Raw genomic sequence first — 18,537 nt, forward strand, 5'->3', positions numbered from 1 at the left:
GCAGGAAGGCTGACGGGTGGACCGGGTAGATAAGCAGGCTGGTTCGGCTGATAGCCAGACAGGTGCTCCGGGTAGGCGAGCTGGTGGGCACAACAGGTAACTGGCAGGTGCTTCCAGGTAAGCAGGCAGGCGGACAGAACTATAGACAGGCTGGCGGGCTGGGCCGTAGACAGACTGGCGAGCAGGACTGACAGGCAGACTGGCGGGCAGTACTGACAGGCAGCGGGACCTGAGGGCTGAAGCAAGTGTAGCACACAGAACAACAACCTTGCACAGGTACCTCCATATTGGAGGAGGTGCTTTAAATAGAGGAAGTCCTCCGGCCATTGGCCGGGGACTTTTTAGGATGGTGTGCACGACCCCTTTAAGAGGGAGGGAGCGAGCGCGCGCGTGCCCCAAGCACGGTGCCCGGGAAGCTGCAAGCAGTGCGCGCCACAGTAGCTGCAGGACGGGAGCCGGAAGACGCCGGACCAGGGCCGTGGCGGTGAGGGGAACGGCGTCTCTGTCCAGCAGGAGGCAGAGATGCCAATGCTACAGATTTAATCAGCCATCATGTGTCTCTAACAGCCGCAGATGGAGCGGAGCTCCGCCTACAGCTGTTAACATGCCGATCTTTGACAGCAGCATTTAAAACGCGCCGACATGGTGTGCGTCAATGCATGCTCTCATCGGCACGCCTATGACGTGATCGCGGGGCGATAATGGGTTTTCGTGACAGCCGAGGGCCGAAGATCCCCGTGCCTGTCATTACAATCCTCCTATGAAAGCCAACCTGTGGCCAGCGTTCATATGAGATTGTGATTTTCAACTTACATAGAAGTGCTGATGCACACTGCTATATATAGCACATGCGACACAGTAGACATTATAAAAACATCAAGAATAATTCATGGAGGTTTTCTAAAACTCAGAGATTTTTGGCATTTTCACACGTCCAATGTGGGTGAAGGACAGAACAATGTATGGCTGCACCTGCCCCCCAAATTCATGAAAAGTTACACCACTTTGGTGGCATAACTTACGTCAGAGTTGTTCTTCAAGTTTCTGATCGCCTGATTGAAGTAGAAATTCTGGCGAGGTGCATGGAGGAGAACACCACAGAAAAGATTCGCTGAATTCATTAAGTTGTGTGAGCCTTTTAATGAATTTGGCGCATCTTTCCCCACCATGCTCCTTTATTAAGACTATCGTGTACAACACCAGTCTTCATGAATCGTCCCCTTTGTATGCACACTTTCTGATAATTTTCAGGAGACTGCAAACAAACATCTGAATTTGAGTTTTTCTTAAAAAAAACAAAGTTGAAAAAATGCCTCAAAATAGAGAACATGTTCCCAGTCTAAGTGTATGTCCACCATTGGTAAGAGAAAACATAATTCTCTGGGTCTAGATGGGTCATCCAGCACACCCTTATATAATATTTCCGACATAACAGCTTAACCCATTTCTTAAGTGGCATCTGTATTATATTGATATGCAGAAGTATTGCATCTGTGAGTTATATCACCTCTTGTGCTGACACAGCGCAAAACTCAATTAAAAAAAAGCTTAAAAGTTAGTAAAGACATGAAATCCACACTACTTACATTTGCACTGATTCCTTCCCCTCCATCCGGTGTCTTGGGAAAAACATCATACATTGAACTAACATAAGTAATTACTGACTTTTCATCTGGGGAAGAAACATCTACATCTAAGAAGGAAAAAGAATAAATGAAAGTATTTTAGTGTTGCTGTTTTTATTATTCTTATTATTTATTGTATGTTAGGCATGTTATTATCCATCCTTAAAGCACCACTCCAGCTTTTTTTTATCTCAGCACTGGAGTGGTGCCACTAACGTAAGTTCCCTGACCCTAGTATTATACTCATCAACAGCTGTCTTCTGCTCTTCCTAGCACCACTCCGGTCCAGCGCCATCTTGTGACTGCAACCTCTGACTGAACAGAAGTCAGAGGTACCGGTCACAAGCTCTCAGTGTAAGTCTAAGAGAGCCTCGTTCTGGCTTCGTTCTGACTCTCATAGACTTACACTGAAAAGTGACTTCCGGCTCACCTAGCAAACACTGGAGTGATCCGGAAGGTCACAAACTACGACAGTGGCTGATATGTATGAGACATGCGGCAGGGAACTTAAATTAGTGGCTCCGCTACAGCTGTAAAATAAAAAACCCACTGGAGTGGTGCTTAAATATATTAAGAATGATACTGTACCTTCTGGATCCAAAAGTCTGGTGACACCTAGTTTTTCAGCTACATAAAAAGCATTTTCTAAGTTCGTAATGTTGCTTTGAACAGCAACGGTATCCATGTCAATCAGGTCCGGCCTACAAAACAATACATAACAATGTAATATACTTCTGGTGTAAAAAGAAAAGTAATACAAGATAACAATCTAATTCATTTTACATAATGTTATCACAAAGGCAATAGACATTCCAGCTATTATTACATTCTTAGTATGGCAGCAGAGTCAAAGCACTCAAAGGGGTATTCCCATCTTTTACAATTATGTACTATCCACAGGATATGTCACAAATGTACAACAATGGTATACAGTGATTTTGGTGACAACTACAGTACAGACCAAAAGTTTGGACACACCTTCTCATTTAAAGATTTTTCTGTATTTTCATGACTATTAAAATTGTACATTCACATTGAAGGCATCAAAACTATGAATTAACACATGTGGAGTTATATACTTAACAAAAAAGTGTGAAACAACTGAAAATATATCTTATATTCTAGGTTTTTCAAAGTAGCCACCTTTTGCTTTGATGACTGCTTTGCACACTCTTGGCATTCTCTTGATGAGCTTCAAGAGGTAGTCACCAGAAATGGTCTTCCAACAATCTTGAAGGAGTTCCCAGAGATGCTTAGCACTTATTGGCCCTTTTGCCTTCACTTCGCGGTCCAGCTCACCCCAAACCATCTCGATTGGGTTCAGGTCTGCTCCAGGTCATCTGACATAGCACCCCATCACTCTCCTTCTTGGTCAAATAGCCCTTACACAGCCTGGAGGTGTGTTTGGGGTCACTGTCCTGTTGAAAAATAAATGATGGTCCAACTAAACGCAAAACGGATGGAATAGCATGCCGCTGCAAGATGCTGTGGTAGCCATGCTGGTTCAGTATGCCTTCAATTTTGAATAAATCCCCAACAGTGTCACCAGCAAAGCACCCCCACACCATCACACCTCCTCCTCCATGCTTCACGGTGGTAACCAGGCATGGAGAGTCCATCCGTTCACCTTTTCTGCGTCACACAAAGACACGGTGGTTGGAACCAAAGATCTCAAATTTGGACTCATCAGACCAAAGCACAGATTTCCACTGGTCTAATGTCCATTCCTTGTGTTCTTTAGCCCAAACAAGTCTCTTCTGCTTGTTGCCTGTCCTTAGCAGTGGTTTCCTAGCAGCTATTTTACCATGAAGGCCTGCTGCACAAAGTCTCCTCTTAACAGTTGTTGTAGAGATGTGTCTGCTGCTAGAACTCTGTGTGGCATTGACCTGGTCTCTAATCTGAGCTGCTGTTAACCTGCGATTTCTGAGGCTGGTGACTCGGATAAACTTATCCTCAGAAGCAGAGGTGACTCTTGGTCTTCCTTTCCTGGGGCGGTCTTCATGTGAGCCAGTTTCTTTGTAGCGCTTGATGGTTTTTGCAATTGCACTTGGGGACACTTTCCAAGTTTTCCCAATTTTTCGCACTGACTGATCTTCATTTCTTAAAGTAATGACGGCCACTCGTTTTTCTATACTTAGAATTTGTATTATGGCAAGAAAAAAGCAGCTAACAGTCTATTCAGTAGGACTATCAGCTGTGTAACCACCAGACTTCTGCACAACACAACTGATGGTCTCAACCCCATTTATAAGGCAAGAAATCCCACTTATTAAACCTGACAGGGCACACCTGTGAAGTGAAAACCATTTCCGGTGACTACCTCTTGAAGCTCATCAAGAGAATGCCAAGAGTGTGCAAAGCAGTCATCAAAGCAAAAGGTGGCTACTTTGAAGAACCTAGAATATAAGTCATATTTTCAGTTGTTTCACACTTTTTTGTTAAGTATATAATTCCACATGTGTTAATTCATAGTTTTGATGCCTTCAGTGTGAATGTACAATTTTCATAGTCATGTAAATACAGAAAAATCTTTAAATGAGAAGGTGAGTCCAAACTTTTGGTCTATACTGTATGTCTGAACGGTTTTATATCAAGTTTATGGTGCTGATTAAGAAAATTACTCCGGTTCTGCCTGACTGGTTCTAGTTTCAGAGCAATTTAATAGTTAATTAATTAATTACAGTAGAATTCTGGCTTTAAAAAGTCACTGGTAGACACTGATAGAGTCAAAAGACGGACCAAAAGACCAAAAGCTATTGCATTTGTTATCACACACAAGTAACATTGGGGGAATGCATTATTTTCATGGATGAATTATCTCAAAGCCTAGAACCAATTCAGCAAAAGTAATGGGATTTTTTAATTCAGCACCCTCAAAATAACCTAAATCCATTCAAAAAACCTTGCACCTGAAAAATAGATGCTGGTCCCACCACTGGAATGTGCATCTAACTTGAAGGAAGTCCTGATCAGCGCCGCTGTCAATGGAGAAGGAAATTGAAATTCGTATTCATTTGTATGGGAATTCCGACCGCCATACTACTGACAGCAGCATGTGCAGGACCCCTTCTTGACATTGGTGGTTCCCACGTCTATTATACATTTATGGCATACACAATGGATATGCAATAAATGTACGAGACGCAAATACCCTTTTAACAAGCAGTAGTTATCTTTAAATTTAAATTATTTAAAGCAACACTCTGGCATTTTTATTTTATTTCAGCAGTGCAGTGATATCACTAATCCATGTTCCCTCCCCCCTAGTAATATACTTACCAACCACCGTCTTCAGCTATTCCCGGCACAGCTTCAGTCCCAATTGCCATCTTCTGACCACAACTTTTGACTGATCGAAAGTCAGAGGTAATGGTCACAAGCTTTCAATGTAAGTCTATGAGATCCTTGGCCTGGCCTCATTACATGGAGTAGTGACCACCGGCTGGTCCAACAAACAGTAGATCGATCTGCAGTTCACAACCGGCAGAAGACTGACAAGAGCGGTGCCGATAACAGATGAAATTGGTGGCTGGTAAGTATATTACTAGGGGCAGGGATCTTACATTACTGACACTACTCCAGTGGTAATATACAAAAACCCGCTGGAGTGGTGCTTTAATATGTGATTACTTTGTCATTTTGTCTAGTCTAATAGACTTCTATTACAGTTTGTCCAGATATCAGTAATAATGACAAGTCTCTTGGGAGCAGCTGTACTTGTTACATGACAAGCTGTGAACAACTAGAAGATATGAGTCTGGAATCTGCCTTTCAGAACACCCCAAGGACAGAACTGGAGCCAAGAAACGACATATAACACCATCAGCACGTGTAGGTCCCCAAAGCATCTAAATTGTGGCAGAAAGAGTGCAGAACATTACATTAGGAATCATGTTATTAGCAAGGAAGGAGTGACTAAAGTGTGTGGGAGTGTTTTATAATATTACGCGTTATTTTCAGGTCTTTTTGATACAATGTAACCTGTATGACACTTGAATAATGTTGTCATTTTTAATAAACTCTTTGGTCAGCAAGTCCATCAAAATTGACAGCAAGAATTATGCAAAACTATTCTTAACCTCAAAATGAAGGGAACCACAACCAAAACTCGACAGAACAAAAGTCATGATACAGATGTGAACAGAGGCTGAAGAGGTTGTCTAATCCGTATATATGACATTTCTATTTTAGGTTGGGTTCACATCAAGTCTGTCTACATCCATGACTCCATCTGGGGCTCTGGTCTGAATTCCTGAAAAATGAGATTCAGTAGTGACCAAACGTAGATATTGATTTCAATGAGGCAAACAGAAATAAATATAAAACGTTGAACTCTGATTGATCGTCTTTTTAATTGGACGCAATAATATAGTATTCAGACACAGTCATGAATGCACAGAGAAACAAATCCAATGTGAACCTGGCATTAGATCATGCAAACACAATTTATGGACTGGTGTCATAATATATACAGTGGTGACCAAACGTTTTGCATTTTTTTAAAGTGTGATTATGTCAGTCTGGTTGTTGTAATGCGATTTCCCTGGTGATGAATTGAAAGTGGATGAAGTTGTCATCGTGCAAGACCTTAATTTTAACCAAAATGCTTTTGAATATGGGTATGGTCATTTAATTAAAGAAAACTGACTACCACAAAGTGGAAGTGGTCAAGGGCTCGTTGCATGCTATTACTATTGGTCAAAATTTTCCTTTGTTCTGGGACTGAGGTGCTAAAGCTGTAGCACCCAGTAGTCCAGTATGCTGCCAAGAGGTGGCTATGGTAACAGGGTCAAATGATGTAAATGGTGAATTACTTTCATTGTTCTGGCTAGACAGGAGGATATAGTGTACTGAGACCAGCGTTAGTGTATGTGTAGCAGAGCTATGTGTGAGGCTGTGTTTCTACAGAGCAGTCTGGTACTTGTGCAAGAGTTGCGTCACGCCAAGTGTGGGAAACTCTAAGTGCAACATGAAGGGAAGAGGAGGAGCAAGCCCAAACACTAGGGAAAGGAGGAGTGGAGACCCCTAGGCAGATCTAATATCACCCTGCCTACCCTACCGTCCCTATATAGGTGCCACACCTATCGCTGAGCAGGACCCTAAACCTTGGAAGACCCTAGATAGTGAGGGGGAGGGGTGAGCACTGGTCAGGCCCCACTACAAACTAAAGACAACAAGGTAGACAAACAAAGGGGATTAACTTAGCTAGAGCAGACCCCAGAGGAGTAACACCAACAGTCCTCCAAGGGCCCCAGAGAAGACGCTAGCCGACTGCTTGTGCTCCAAGCCTGTACATAGACGTATCACCGGCGATTGCCTGCAGCAAACTGAGGGTTCTTAACTCCCATGCAAGGGTGTGTCAATCAGCAGTAGAAGAGAGGTCGCCGCTGGGTCTTAAAGGAAGAAGGATTAAGAAGGTGTCTGCAATGCCAAGCGCAGTGATCTTCTACAGCTAGATCCAGAGTGACGGTCTATTACACCTGACACACCCGTGACAAGTTGTATGTATTGTTTGCTTGCTTGTAGTACTAGGCTGACTGTATGTGATAGCCAGTGAGTGTCTTTGTAATATGCATACGTCAGAGCCTCTGTGCATGTTGTGCAGGCAGCAGAGCCTTTGTGTGTGAGGTGGCAGCAGCAGAGCCTGTGTGCGTGATGTACAGGTGCCAGAGCCTGTGTGTAAGATGTGCAGGGATTGCCTGTGTGAATGCTAACCTAATGTCTACCTGAGAGAGTTAATCCCCGCAATAGTTTATTGGTATTAATTAACAAATGTGACTGAACAAAATAAAATTTCGAAATCAAATAAATTTTTGGTGTGATCACATTTTGCAATCAAAACATCATAAATTCTTCTAGACATACTTGCATGCAAGGAACTTGGAAGGTAGATTGTTCTAAAGATCTTGGAGATCTAACCACAGATCTTTTGCAGATGTACAGTAGGTTTGTGCAAGTCCTTCTGTCTCTTCGTGCAATTCTAGACAGACTTGATGTTGAGATCAAGGCTCTGTGGGGACATATAATCACTTCCAGGACTTGTTCTTCATTATGCTGAAGATAATTCTTAATGATATTGGCTGTATGTTTGGGGTGGTTGCCCGGCTGCAGAATAAACTTGAAGCCAATCAGACACCTCCCAGATGGTATTGCATGATGGATAAGTATCTGCCCATATTTCTAAGCATTTAGGACACCATTTATTCTGACTAAATTCCCAATTCCATTTGCTGAAATATGGCCATAAACTTACAAGGAACATTTGTTGCCTGTAGACAACCATTATTGTACTGTTCTCCAGCCCTTTGGTGAACAAATTGCCTTCTGTTACAGCCAAATATTTTACATTTTGGATTATAAGTCCAGTGCACCTTCTATCACTTTTCTGCATCCCAATTCCTGTTTTCAAGCTTTGTTGTGTCACTTCGCTTTGCTTCCATGTTGAAAGTATGGGGTTTGGCTGCAATTGTTCTAATAAGACCACTTCTGGGCAGACTTTTCCAAGCAGTAAATCGGTGTAGTTGGCTACCACTGGTTTCTGCCAATTCTGAAGTGATGGCACTTCTGAACATCTTCAAATTTTGAAGAAAAGTAAGCATGATGTGTCCCTTCATGTGCTGTACGTTTCCTTGGCCAACCACTGATTCTATGGTACTTAATATTACCCATCTTTTGGTGTCCTCAATGCAGAATAGGCAGATACATATTCTTCATGTAATACCATAAGGGAGGCATCCGATTGGCTCTACATTTATACTGCAGCCAGGCAACAATACTAAGCATACAGCCAATGTCGTTAAGAACTTTCTTCAGTGTAAGAAGAACAAGGAGTCCTGAAAATGATGGTAATCTCAACATCATTGAGTATGTCTGGGATTACATGAAGAGACAGGAGGATTTCTGCAATCTGTGGTTAGTGCTCCAAGATGTTTGGAACAACCTTCCTGCAGAGCTGTTTTTAAATATTGTGTGCAAGTACCTATATCTAAAAGAATTGATGCTGTTTTGAAGACAAAAGGTGGTCACACCAAATATTGATTTGATTTAGATTACTATTTCGCTCAATCACTTCATTGATATAAATTAACAAAATGCAAATTATTAATACTTCTATTTTTACAGCATTCTTACTTTGCAGCATTTTTTACACACTTTTCTAAAACTCTTGCACAGTATACCATAATACACTGTCAGCCGTTTCTATTAATACTCTTGCATATAGAGGTCCTCTCTCATCTCCAATCCAAATAACTCCCACACCTCCACAATTTGCAAGAGATATCACACAAACACTTCTAGTTTCTTGTTTCTTTTACAAAATGCTTTTATTGAAATCCAAATTTAACAAATCTAGCAACATGATAGACGTGGTAAAACAGTTCACACCCAGAGAACTTAATGACTCGTTTGCATATAAATTAAAATCTTGATTTCTCGAGAATGTAGTAGCAGAGAGTAGCTATAAAGCTGTCAATGGATTTGTGGCACCCCAGGGGTCTGGTTTCCACAGTAACAACAATGTTATGTCCGAGTGCAGGTGGGAGGTCTCTTGGTCAGGAATCCTATGCATGCCACACCTCCTGCCCAGTCCTGGGAGGGGAAGAACTTCCCCTATATAAACCTGGGGCTGAGGCAGGGTTAGGGAGTTCAGAGGGAGAGTTCAGCCAGGAGGGCTGACAGGGAGCTGTGGCTCCGGCTGGGCCCAGCTCCTGGGCCATGCCAGAAGTAGAGACAGAGAAGAGAAGCAGCTATGGGAAGAAACAACAGGAGCTCTGTGGGAGCAGTGTTACAAGGAGTCAGGGGCTGGCAGCTGCAGAGCTCGCCCTGACTGAGAAGATTTCTTACCGGACCCGGAGTCCGAGGCTGTGGGGACTAACTCCTACCCAGCAGCAGAATCCGTCAGGCAGGGGATTTCAGGTCCTCTGGCCAAGAAACCCGAAGGCACGGTCACACGCATGGGACCAGCACCGCCGTCGTGGAGCGGAAGCTACTAGAAGGCCCCGAGTCACCGGCCATACGGGTGAGCACCACACGGTACACTCAGGGACGTGGGCTACTTATACCCGCCTCTAGCAAGGTAGCCAGAAGAGTACAGTTAGTTTGGGAGGCCTACAACTCCGCCTGGCCAGGGGAGATCCCATCTGCTCAAGGACTGACCAGGCCCCAATCGCTAGCCAGTATTCCGGGAGGGTCTATCTTTGTCACCAGTAAAGACCCTGAACTACACCGTACCGTCTCCGAGTGGTTCCTGCTACCCCCATCATCCACGTCGGCTGCCCTGAGGCCATACCCCTCCCGTTGGGGGTGATACTATCACGCTGCACAATCCTACCACCGGCCTCAGCGGTCTGCCCTGCAGCGGCAGCTCCTTCGCTGCATTCAACGGGTGGCGTAGTCGTACAACATCTACCGCTAATACAGCGCCACTTAGTCTGACTCCCTGGGCACGGACCGGGTCACCGCCACGAGACTACAACCCTCAACAGATCCGGCTCCGGGTAAGCTCCCGCGTGCGCAACGCTGCGCGACACAGGCCCAGGGGTGCGTCAGATTTAGCTCCCAAAAACCAGCATGACGATTTATGCGGTTTGGTGGTGGTGGTCGACGGGAGTTGATCTTACAGATTACCTTCAAAATATGATCATAGGATAAAAAAGGCAGTGTTAGATTACGGTATCAGTTGGGGTTATCCCACCCCCATTAATTTAAATGGGTATGGTGTAATAAAATTCCTTTGCAGTGGTTTCAACAGCCAATCTTGTAGCCCTTAGTTGATCAGGCAACAGTACTTCCTTATCTTTTTCTATCTTGTAAGATTATGTTAGTGTAATAGATTAATAAAGCAATTTCCAAGAATATGCAATTACCTAAACATTGAAACCAATGTTTTACAAAATTTCTCCATGATATAAATTTTTACCTTTCCAGCCCCTTCAATGTTTACATCAACTTGCAAGCCAGCTTGTACTTTCCAAGTCTTATTTGTTGGCAGCCATTCACAACACTGCAGCGTTGTTCCACTGAAGTAAATAGAACGATGATGCAAAGTCTTGAGTAGCTGCTAAATGCATACGGCACATGGAAAATATGAACTAACCTGGAGATGCTGTAAACTTTGAACAAAGCAGGTGCCAATAGTCGAAACCCCACTGATCCAGTATTGATGGCTTATTCTATGGATAGGTCAACAATTTTAAAAAACTGGATAATCTCTTTAAGAGGAAATGAACTCAGGAAACAATATAATATGAAGGAATTCTTCATATTATAAATTTAATTAAGCCAAACCATGTTGCACTGTTGACTGTACCTTAGAATTAGTCTGCCTGAAGCCTAGACTAATTATTACCACTCCCTGAATATTGCAGTAAAAAAATACGCACACAAAAAAAGTTACATAATTTCTTTATAGGCAATCACTCACCAGACTCTTAAACAGGGCTCCATAGATGGAGACTGGTCCATCCTCTTATTAGCCCAAATAACACAAAAAATATTGGGCCCAATTCATTATTACATTTGCGTCTTTTTTGTTTAGTATTTGGCGCTTTTTTGACTATCTTTCATTTTATGTGCGCTAAGATGTATTTCTATTTGACAGTTTGTGCAAAATAATGAAAAATGTAACCCACAAACAGGTGCATTTTTAGAAGTTTAATGCAATTTGCCTCTTCAGAAAGGAAGAAGACTTGAACTTTAGTGCCACATATTTGAAGTAGCAATCCTAAAAGTCATTTTATTGCAAATTGCCTCTTCCCCTCTGAGGAGCATTGCATGGCTTATAAGCCTCCTTACACTGGTGTGTCGCTCACCACAAGGAGCAACCTTACCCCTTAGATCCCAATCACAGGCCTCTCATACAGCCAGATCAGATTCCATGGTTTGCACTGATGAGAGGCAACACCCCAAAATACCATGTCTGCAAATTAAGATTCTGATTTGGCTTTTATAGTAAATCCTATTGCAAGGCTCGTCAAAGAGTCGATATTGACTTTTAGGATTGCTACTTCCAATGGGTGGCACTAGAGTTTAAGTCCTCTTCCTCTCGGAAGAGGCAATTTGCACATTTAATCTCCCAGAGTATCGCATGGCTTATAAATTTACCTATACTGGCATGTCAGGCATGTCACTTTTCACAAGGAGAAACATTACCCCTTACATCTTAAGTTTATGTACAGAATCATTTACTAGATATAGCCATACCATTTATACCTTCTTTTTATGCATATTCGGGGTGTAACAACAAGTCTATAAGGCATGAAGAGCCCAATATACGAAGTAAAGGATGTTCATTTTGTCAGAATCCCATTTTTCACTGTATTTCAACACAAGCACCTTTGCGTACACTTGTTACATTATGACAAAGCTGTTTTAATATACATTATCAAGGAAATTCAAGTTAACACAGATGTATCTCCTGCTCTGGATACTCATATCATAGCCAGAGTAGACAATGGTTCCTAACAGTATTTCATTTTCTGGAAGACAGGTCCTACATTACACAGACAACTCATAGATTTGAATAGGCCTTGTGTAATCCCATGTTTCTGATTTGGTGGAGGTTCTGCAAAGACATTGAACACTAACTGCCATGTTACTCTATAAATTACAACCGATGATCGAACAGGCAGAAAAGGAAGGTTCAAAGAGGATGACGCCTTTGAAGGAGTTTGCTCATGTTCGCTTTTTAGGAACGCCCCACTCCCCTGCCGACCAGTCTCTTGCCTGCCTGGAGGTGGTACATTCCTACTTGATTAACAGTGAGGACCTGCGGTGTGGTCGAGCTGCAAGCAGAGATAACAGCAGCATCAGAGGAGCGTAGTGGTACTTTAGCTGGATGGATCCAGTTATTTGACCAGCTTTAGAGCAGCCTTTACAAGCTCTTTCGCACTTTTTACAGACTGCAGGGTGGTCAGTATCCTAGGCATTGAATGATACATAATAAGATTAAAATTCCCTCTGATCATGAGAACAGAGAGGGTTTTGTAATTTTAACTATATAAGATGATAAGAATAGGCTTTTAATATCATACATACAATATAGGCTTCCATGGAATATAGAACAACCATTTTTTCCCTGCCTTGCATTGTTTTAGGATCGTGTCTACCCCCTAAATATGTCTATTGCAACAACTGTTGCTGTATAAGAAGTCAATTTAAATAAATTTGATTTTGTAAAAAAATCCAATTATTTGTAGATATACTTTTAAAATAATTATTCTCAAGCAAGTAAACTTTTACCTGAGCCAAGAAATGTACTGTTTTTAAATAATTTTCCAAACGTAAAATGTGACTTAGCTTGCCAGCAATGCTTGGGATGACTCACTTTGCAGTAATACAATAATAATGTTGTTTCAATTTGTGGCAAGATGCAACGTGAACGGATTAACAGACAGACCAGCGGTATGCATTATTAGGTGCCTGCACATATTTCTAGGCACTTATAAAATATACTACCCTTCATAAGTATGCCAGCATATTGTAAGGGAACCTGCCAGCGGGTTTTCCCATATTTAGGACCTTTGACATCAGGCAACGTATATCTTGCAACTCCAAAGCCGTAATTGAATACGCCACCTGCCCTTGTGGAAAGATCTATGTTGGACTCACCACAAGATAATTGAAAATAGGAGTCCGCGAACGTGTTCTTGGCCTTTCTGCTGCTCGGGACGAAACAAACATATTCAATCTCAAAACGATCCCCAAGCATTTTAAAATTCACCACGACTGTGATGCTTCCCATTTCAAAGTTTGTGGCATCGATATCATCACCCCGTCTATCAGAGGTGGCAAATATCAGTAAAACTCTTGCCCAATGTGAGACCAGGTGGACATGGACTCTTGTTACAGTCCATCCCTTTGGTCTTAATGAGAATATCAGCTATGCCCCTTTTCTCTGACCACCCCTTTGTCATCTGGCTCGGTTTTTCTAATTTTGTAACATTTTATGTACCATTTTATCTTTTACCATTTTTGTAATTTATTTGGTTTTAACATGTGGTTTTTTATCCTAAGTGGCTTGACCTATATGTTACTCCGGTTACATCCCATTTGGCCATCCGTGATTATTTTCATTGAAGATCTACATCTCAGGGGCCGCCTGCATCTGTACATGTGAAGAATGTCTTTATGTCTCTATGTCGTGTGCCCACTCCTTTTGACGTCACCGATAACATGATGCTGTTGCCGTGGTTTCTCCGGCACGTTTGGCCACATCATGAATCACACCACGCCCCCTTCAACATCACTACCATCCAATCCTCCACTCCTCCTGTGTGACACTGCTGATCACATGATACCTCCATTAGTGATCTCTTGGCTTGCCAGGTGTTAGAACCTTGCTGTTAGGTTTTTTTTCCTTTGCTGGTCACATGACCTTGTTGGCCTATTTAATCCTGCTCCGCCCTTCTGGCTTTGCTGGACTTCATTGTATATCTACTTTCTAGCTAGCCTGTGCTCTGTATCTAACTCTGTTAGTTTGCTTGGTCTACGGACCTCTATGTTCTATCTATTTTGTTTGTTCGTCTGTCTGCTACTATTTCTGTTAGGAGGTGTCCCATATTCCTCCCAGTCCTTAGTACTTGTAGGGATTCCCTCCCCACATCTATAGGTCTCCGTACAGACTAGATTAGGACTTTAGCAGGTCTGATCGCAGGATCAGGTTCCCTGTTACATCGTAGGGATTCAGCTGAGTCCTATAGTAGGGACAGATCTCCTCTCTTTCCTTAGCTTTGGTAGCAGAACATAACAGTAAGTCCAGCCAGCAAATTCTCTAAGGAAAGATTTTTTTTTTTTTTTTTTTTGTTCCATCATGGTGTCGGTTCAGGATTTGGCTAAACACCTGCAGGGACTCTCTCTGGAAGTGGCCGAGCTCCGTCAGCACGTGAGTAACTGTCCTGGAGCACATTTCTTGGAGCCTAAGGTATGATTGCCGGATTTATTTTTTGGTGAACATCGAGAATTTTTTTCATTTAAAAATGCTTGCTTATTGTATTTTCGTTTGAGACCCAAGTCCTCTGGGGATGAATCCCAGCGCGTAGGGTTCATAATGTCACTTTTGCGCAAAGAGCCTCAGGAGTGGGCCTTTTCTTTGCAACCTAGTGATACATGCTTCAGATCAGTGGATAGTTTTTTTTCTGCTTTAGGACTATTATATGATGATCCTGACCGTGTGGCATCAGCTGAGACTGAGTTGAGACGTTTAAAGCAAGGATCAGGTAATGTCGAAAAATATTGTACTCATTTTCGTCGTTGGTCCACTCAAACAGGGTGGAACGATTCTGCTCTGAAAAGTCTATTTCTTGCTGGGCTCAGTGAAAGGGTTAAAGACCTGCTAATTGCTTATCCTACACCTGAGGATTTACAACAGGCTATGCAATTAGCTATACGGGTGGATAGAAGACTGCGTGCTAGGGTTAATGAGAGCAAATCCTCTGCTATGTCAGTTTCTGGTTATGATAATGTGTGTACTAACAGTGGTGAACCGATGGAGATTGGATCGGTGGCACCTCGCTCTCAAGAAAAAGACCGTCGTTTTTCGGAAGGCTTGTGTTTCTATTGCGGAAAATCTGGTCATTTGATTAAAGGCTGTGAGCTTCGTATGAAGAAAGAAAAAAAAATGGTCAGTCACGCCCGTATTGCCTGTTTAAATTCCAAGGGTATATTTTTAGCTGCTTCCACGATTGCTCAGGAAAAATTAATGGAATTTCGGGTGTTTGTTGATTGCGGGTCTACACTGAATGTAATTGATGGGGGATTCGTGGAAAAACTCAATTTAAAACCTGAACCTTTATCATCCCCCATTGCTGTGGTTTCTGTGGATGGCTCCCCTTTGAAGAATATTACTCTCAAGGTCAGTGAATTTCCTCTCACTATTAATGGTGTTCACCATGAGAAATTGGATTTGGTAGTGTTGAATAACTTGCCTTCTCCAGTAATATTGGGTTTGCCCTGGTTAAAATTTCACAATCCTGTACTGGATTGGTCTACCAGTGAAATTAAATCCTGGAGCCATAAATGTTATGACAAGTGTTGTAACGGGCGTATTGCAGCTTTGGATAGGGGAGAATTGCCTGTTCCTATTCAGGATTTTTGGAGAGTTTTTTCTGAGAAGGAATCGCAGGTTTTGCCTCCCCATAGAGACTATGATTGTTCTATTGAATTTGTCCCTGGAGCGACTCTTCCTAAAAGTCGTTTATTTAACCTTACTATTCCTGAGAGGAAGGCTTTGGAGGAATACATACAGACAAGTTTGGCCGTCGGTCACATTAGGCCCTCTAAGTCTCCTGTGGCGGTTGGATTTTTTTTTGTAAAAAAAAAGGACGGCGGTTTACGTCCTTGTCTGGATTTTCGTGAGATTAACAAAATTACGGTACGCAATCCTTACCCACTGCCATTGATTCCTGATCTGTTTAACCAGTTATTGGGGGCCAAGTGGTTCTCTAAAATTGACCTTAAGGGGGCATACAATCTGTTGCGCATGAAGGAGGGTGATGAATGGAAGACTACTTTGATAGGAAACGACAGGAGGTTTTGTTCGCTGTTGGTGACATGGTTTGGTTGTCCTCTAGGAATCTGCGGTTGAGGATTCCTTCTAAGAAATTGGGTCCCAAGTTTGTAGGGCCCTTTAAGGTGCTTCAGGTTGTCAACCAATCTGCTGTTAGGTTGGAGGTTCCTACCTCCTGGAGAATTAATCCGGTCTTTCATGTCTCTCTGTTAAAAAAAGCTGTTGTGTCGGATGGTGACGCCTCTGCCTCTGTTCCTCCGGTGGTGGAGGACGGGGAATATGAAATTTCTCGCATCCTTGACTCTAGACGGTATAGAGGTAGTTTGCAGTATCTTGTGGCCTGGAAAGGTTTCGGACCCGAGGATAACTCTTGGGTGAGGTCAGATGATGTTTCCGCGTCCAGACTTATCAGAGCGTTTCACAGGAGATTTCCTGATAAGCCTGGTCCTAGGGGATCCGGAGGATCCTCTTAGAAGGGGGGGTACTGTTAGAACCTTGCTGTTAGGTTTTTTTTCCTTTGCTGGTCACATGACCTTGTTGGCCTATTTAATCCTGCTCTGCCCTTCTGGCTTTGCTGGACTTCATTGTATATCTACTTTCTAGCTAGCCTGTGCTCTGTATCTAACTCTGTTAGTTTGCTTGGTCTACGGACCTCTATGTTCTATCTATTTTGTTTGTTCGTCTGTCTGCTACTATTTCTGTTAGGAGGTGTCCCATATTCCTCCCAGTCCTTAGTACTTGTAGGGATTCCCTCCCCACATCTATAGGTCTCCGTACAGACTAGATTAGGACTTTAGCAGGTCTGATCGCAGGATCAGGTTCCCTGTTACATCGTAGGGATTCAGCTGAGTCCTATAGTAGGGACAGATCTCCTCTCTTTCCTTAGCTTTGGTAGCAGAACATAACACCAGGCAGCACCAAGCATCACAATATGCCCCCTCTCCCACACTATTGGTTATCCAACCCTCACTTCCTTCTTGTCTGAGCGCCATGCTGTGCCCAATTTCCATACTCTCCCATATGATGGGTCATCGCCAGTTTTTAAAGACCCACCTCCCTAGATGATGCCACCCCTGATGAAGACCAACGCCAAAACGCGCATCAGGGTCGGTGCCACGCTGCTCAGAGTACCACTACTAGTAAGTACTCACTATACCATTGTCCTATTTCCCTCTCTGCATTCAGTTGAGGCATGCAATAGAGCTACATATGAAGTCATAACACCAGAGTACACATCTGTTGCATATTCCCTTGACTGCACAATGCAATGTACAATGACAATAATTATAAACTGATCTGTTTTCATGCAGCATATACAAACTCATACCTATTAGATTTACCTTTTATGGGATCCTCCTTTATATATTTTTAACAATTGATTTTTTGTGATACCATTTTGCACGTGTGCCCCTGCATTGTTGTATGTTTGTTAGCTTCCTGATCCTCAATAAAATAGTTCTAGATCTTCTGGTTCATTTGCCCTGGTTTCTCTCATTATACCTCCCAAAAAGACTTTTAGCCCATTGTACCCTATGGACACAGTTAGCATGTGCACTAAATTTGAAATACAGACGTGAAATGAACATGAAAGGACAAGGACGTGAAGGAGCTTCATAAGATAAAATATATCAGGTGTTTTTTTTCCACTGTTCTGATACATAGTGAGCAGTATACTTTCATACAATCACTGTTTTGTGCCATGCCACGGGGATTTGTAACATTGTCGATCAATCCAAAACCGCAGTCATTTCATCAATTCAATCAACTCTTTAGAACATATGAGTTCTTTGTTAAAGTTCCACTCCCACAATTAGTTCATCTCTTTCTTCTCCAGCCTTTTGTATCGAACATCAAACAGTAATTTACAAACAAGTGTTTAGTTACAACCACCTGTCTGTGGGCGCTGAATGCACAATGCCAAAAAAATGGATGCAAGGGAAAAGACAATGATTCAGCAATAAGAAATTTCAGTATGCCCTACATTTATCTTGTATGCCAGGAAAGCTGCCAATGTACAGTGTCTTGAAAAAGTATTCATACCCCTTGAACTTTTCCACATTTTTTCATGTTACACTTACAAACTTAAGTTATGTGATAAGTAGCAAGTATTAGTGAAGTGTAAAGAAAAATATACATAGTTTTATAATTATTTTAAAAATATAAATCTGAAAATTGTGACGTGCATTTGTGTTCAGCTCCCCTGAGTTAATATTTTGTATGACCACCTTTCACTGCAATTATTGCTGCAAGTCTTTTGGATTTTGTGTCCACCAGCTTTACATACCTAGAAGCTGAAATTTTTGCCTATTAGTCTTTGCAAACTAGCTCTAGCTCCATTCAATCTCTCATTAAGATTGAATGGAGAGCATCTGTGAACAACAATTTTGAAGTCTGGCCACAGTTTCT

At 42.4% G+C, this 18,537-nt stretch overlaps 1 protein-coding gene across 26 annotated transcripts in view; it reads right to left on the bottom strand.

Annotated features, from left to right (window-relative positions):
• The window catches only part of DST (dystonin), a 744,334-nt gene that overhangs the window by 315,185 nt on the left and 410,612 nt on the right, over positions 1–18,537 (bottom strand). For all 26 annotated transcript variants that reach the window (XM_073675444.1, XM_073675441.1, XM_073675455.1 and 23 more), the window contains 2 exons: positions 2,214–2,326; positions 1,587–1,693 (listed from right to left, as the gene is read on the bottom strand). In XM_073675444.1, the coding sequence (XP_073531545.1) occupies positions 1,587–1,693; positions 2,214–2,326 (220 nt within the window). The remainder of the gene's footprint in view (positions 1–1,586; positions 1,694–2,213; positions 2,327–18,537) is intronic.

Source organism: Phyllobates terribilis, unplaced genomic scaffold (assembly GCF_046119375.1).
Source record: "Phyllobates terribilis strain yellow unplaced genomic scaffold, ASM4611937v1 Scaffold_3__8_contigs__length_932513732, whole genome shotgun sequence".
Taxonomy (NCBI): domain Eukaryota; kingdom Metazoa; phylum Chordata; class Amphibia; order Anura; family Dendrobatidae; genus Phyllobates; species Phyllobates terribilis.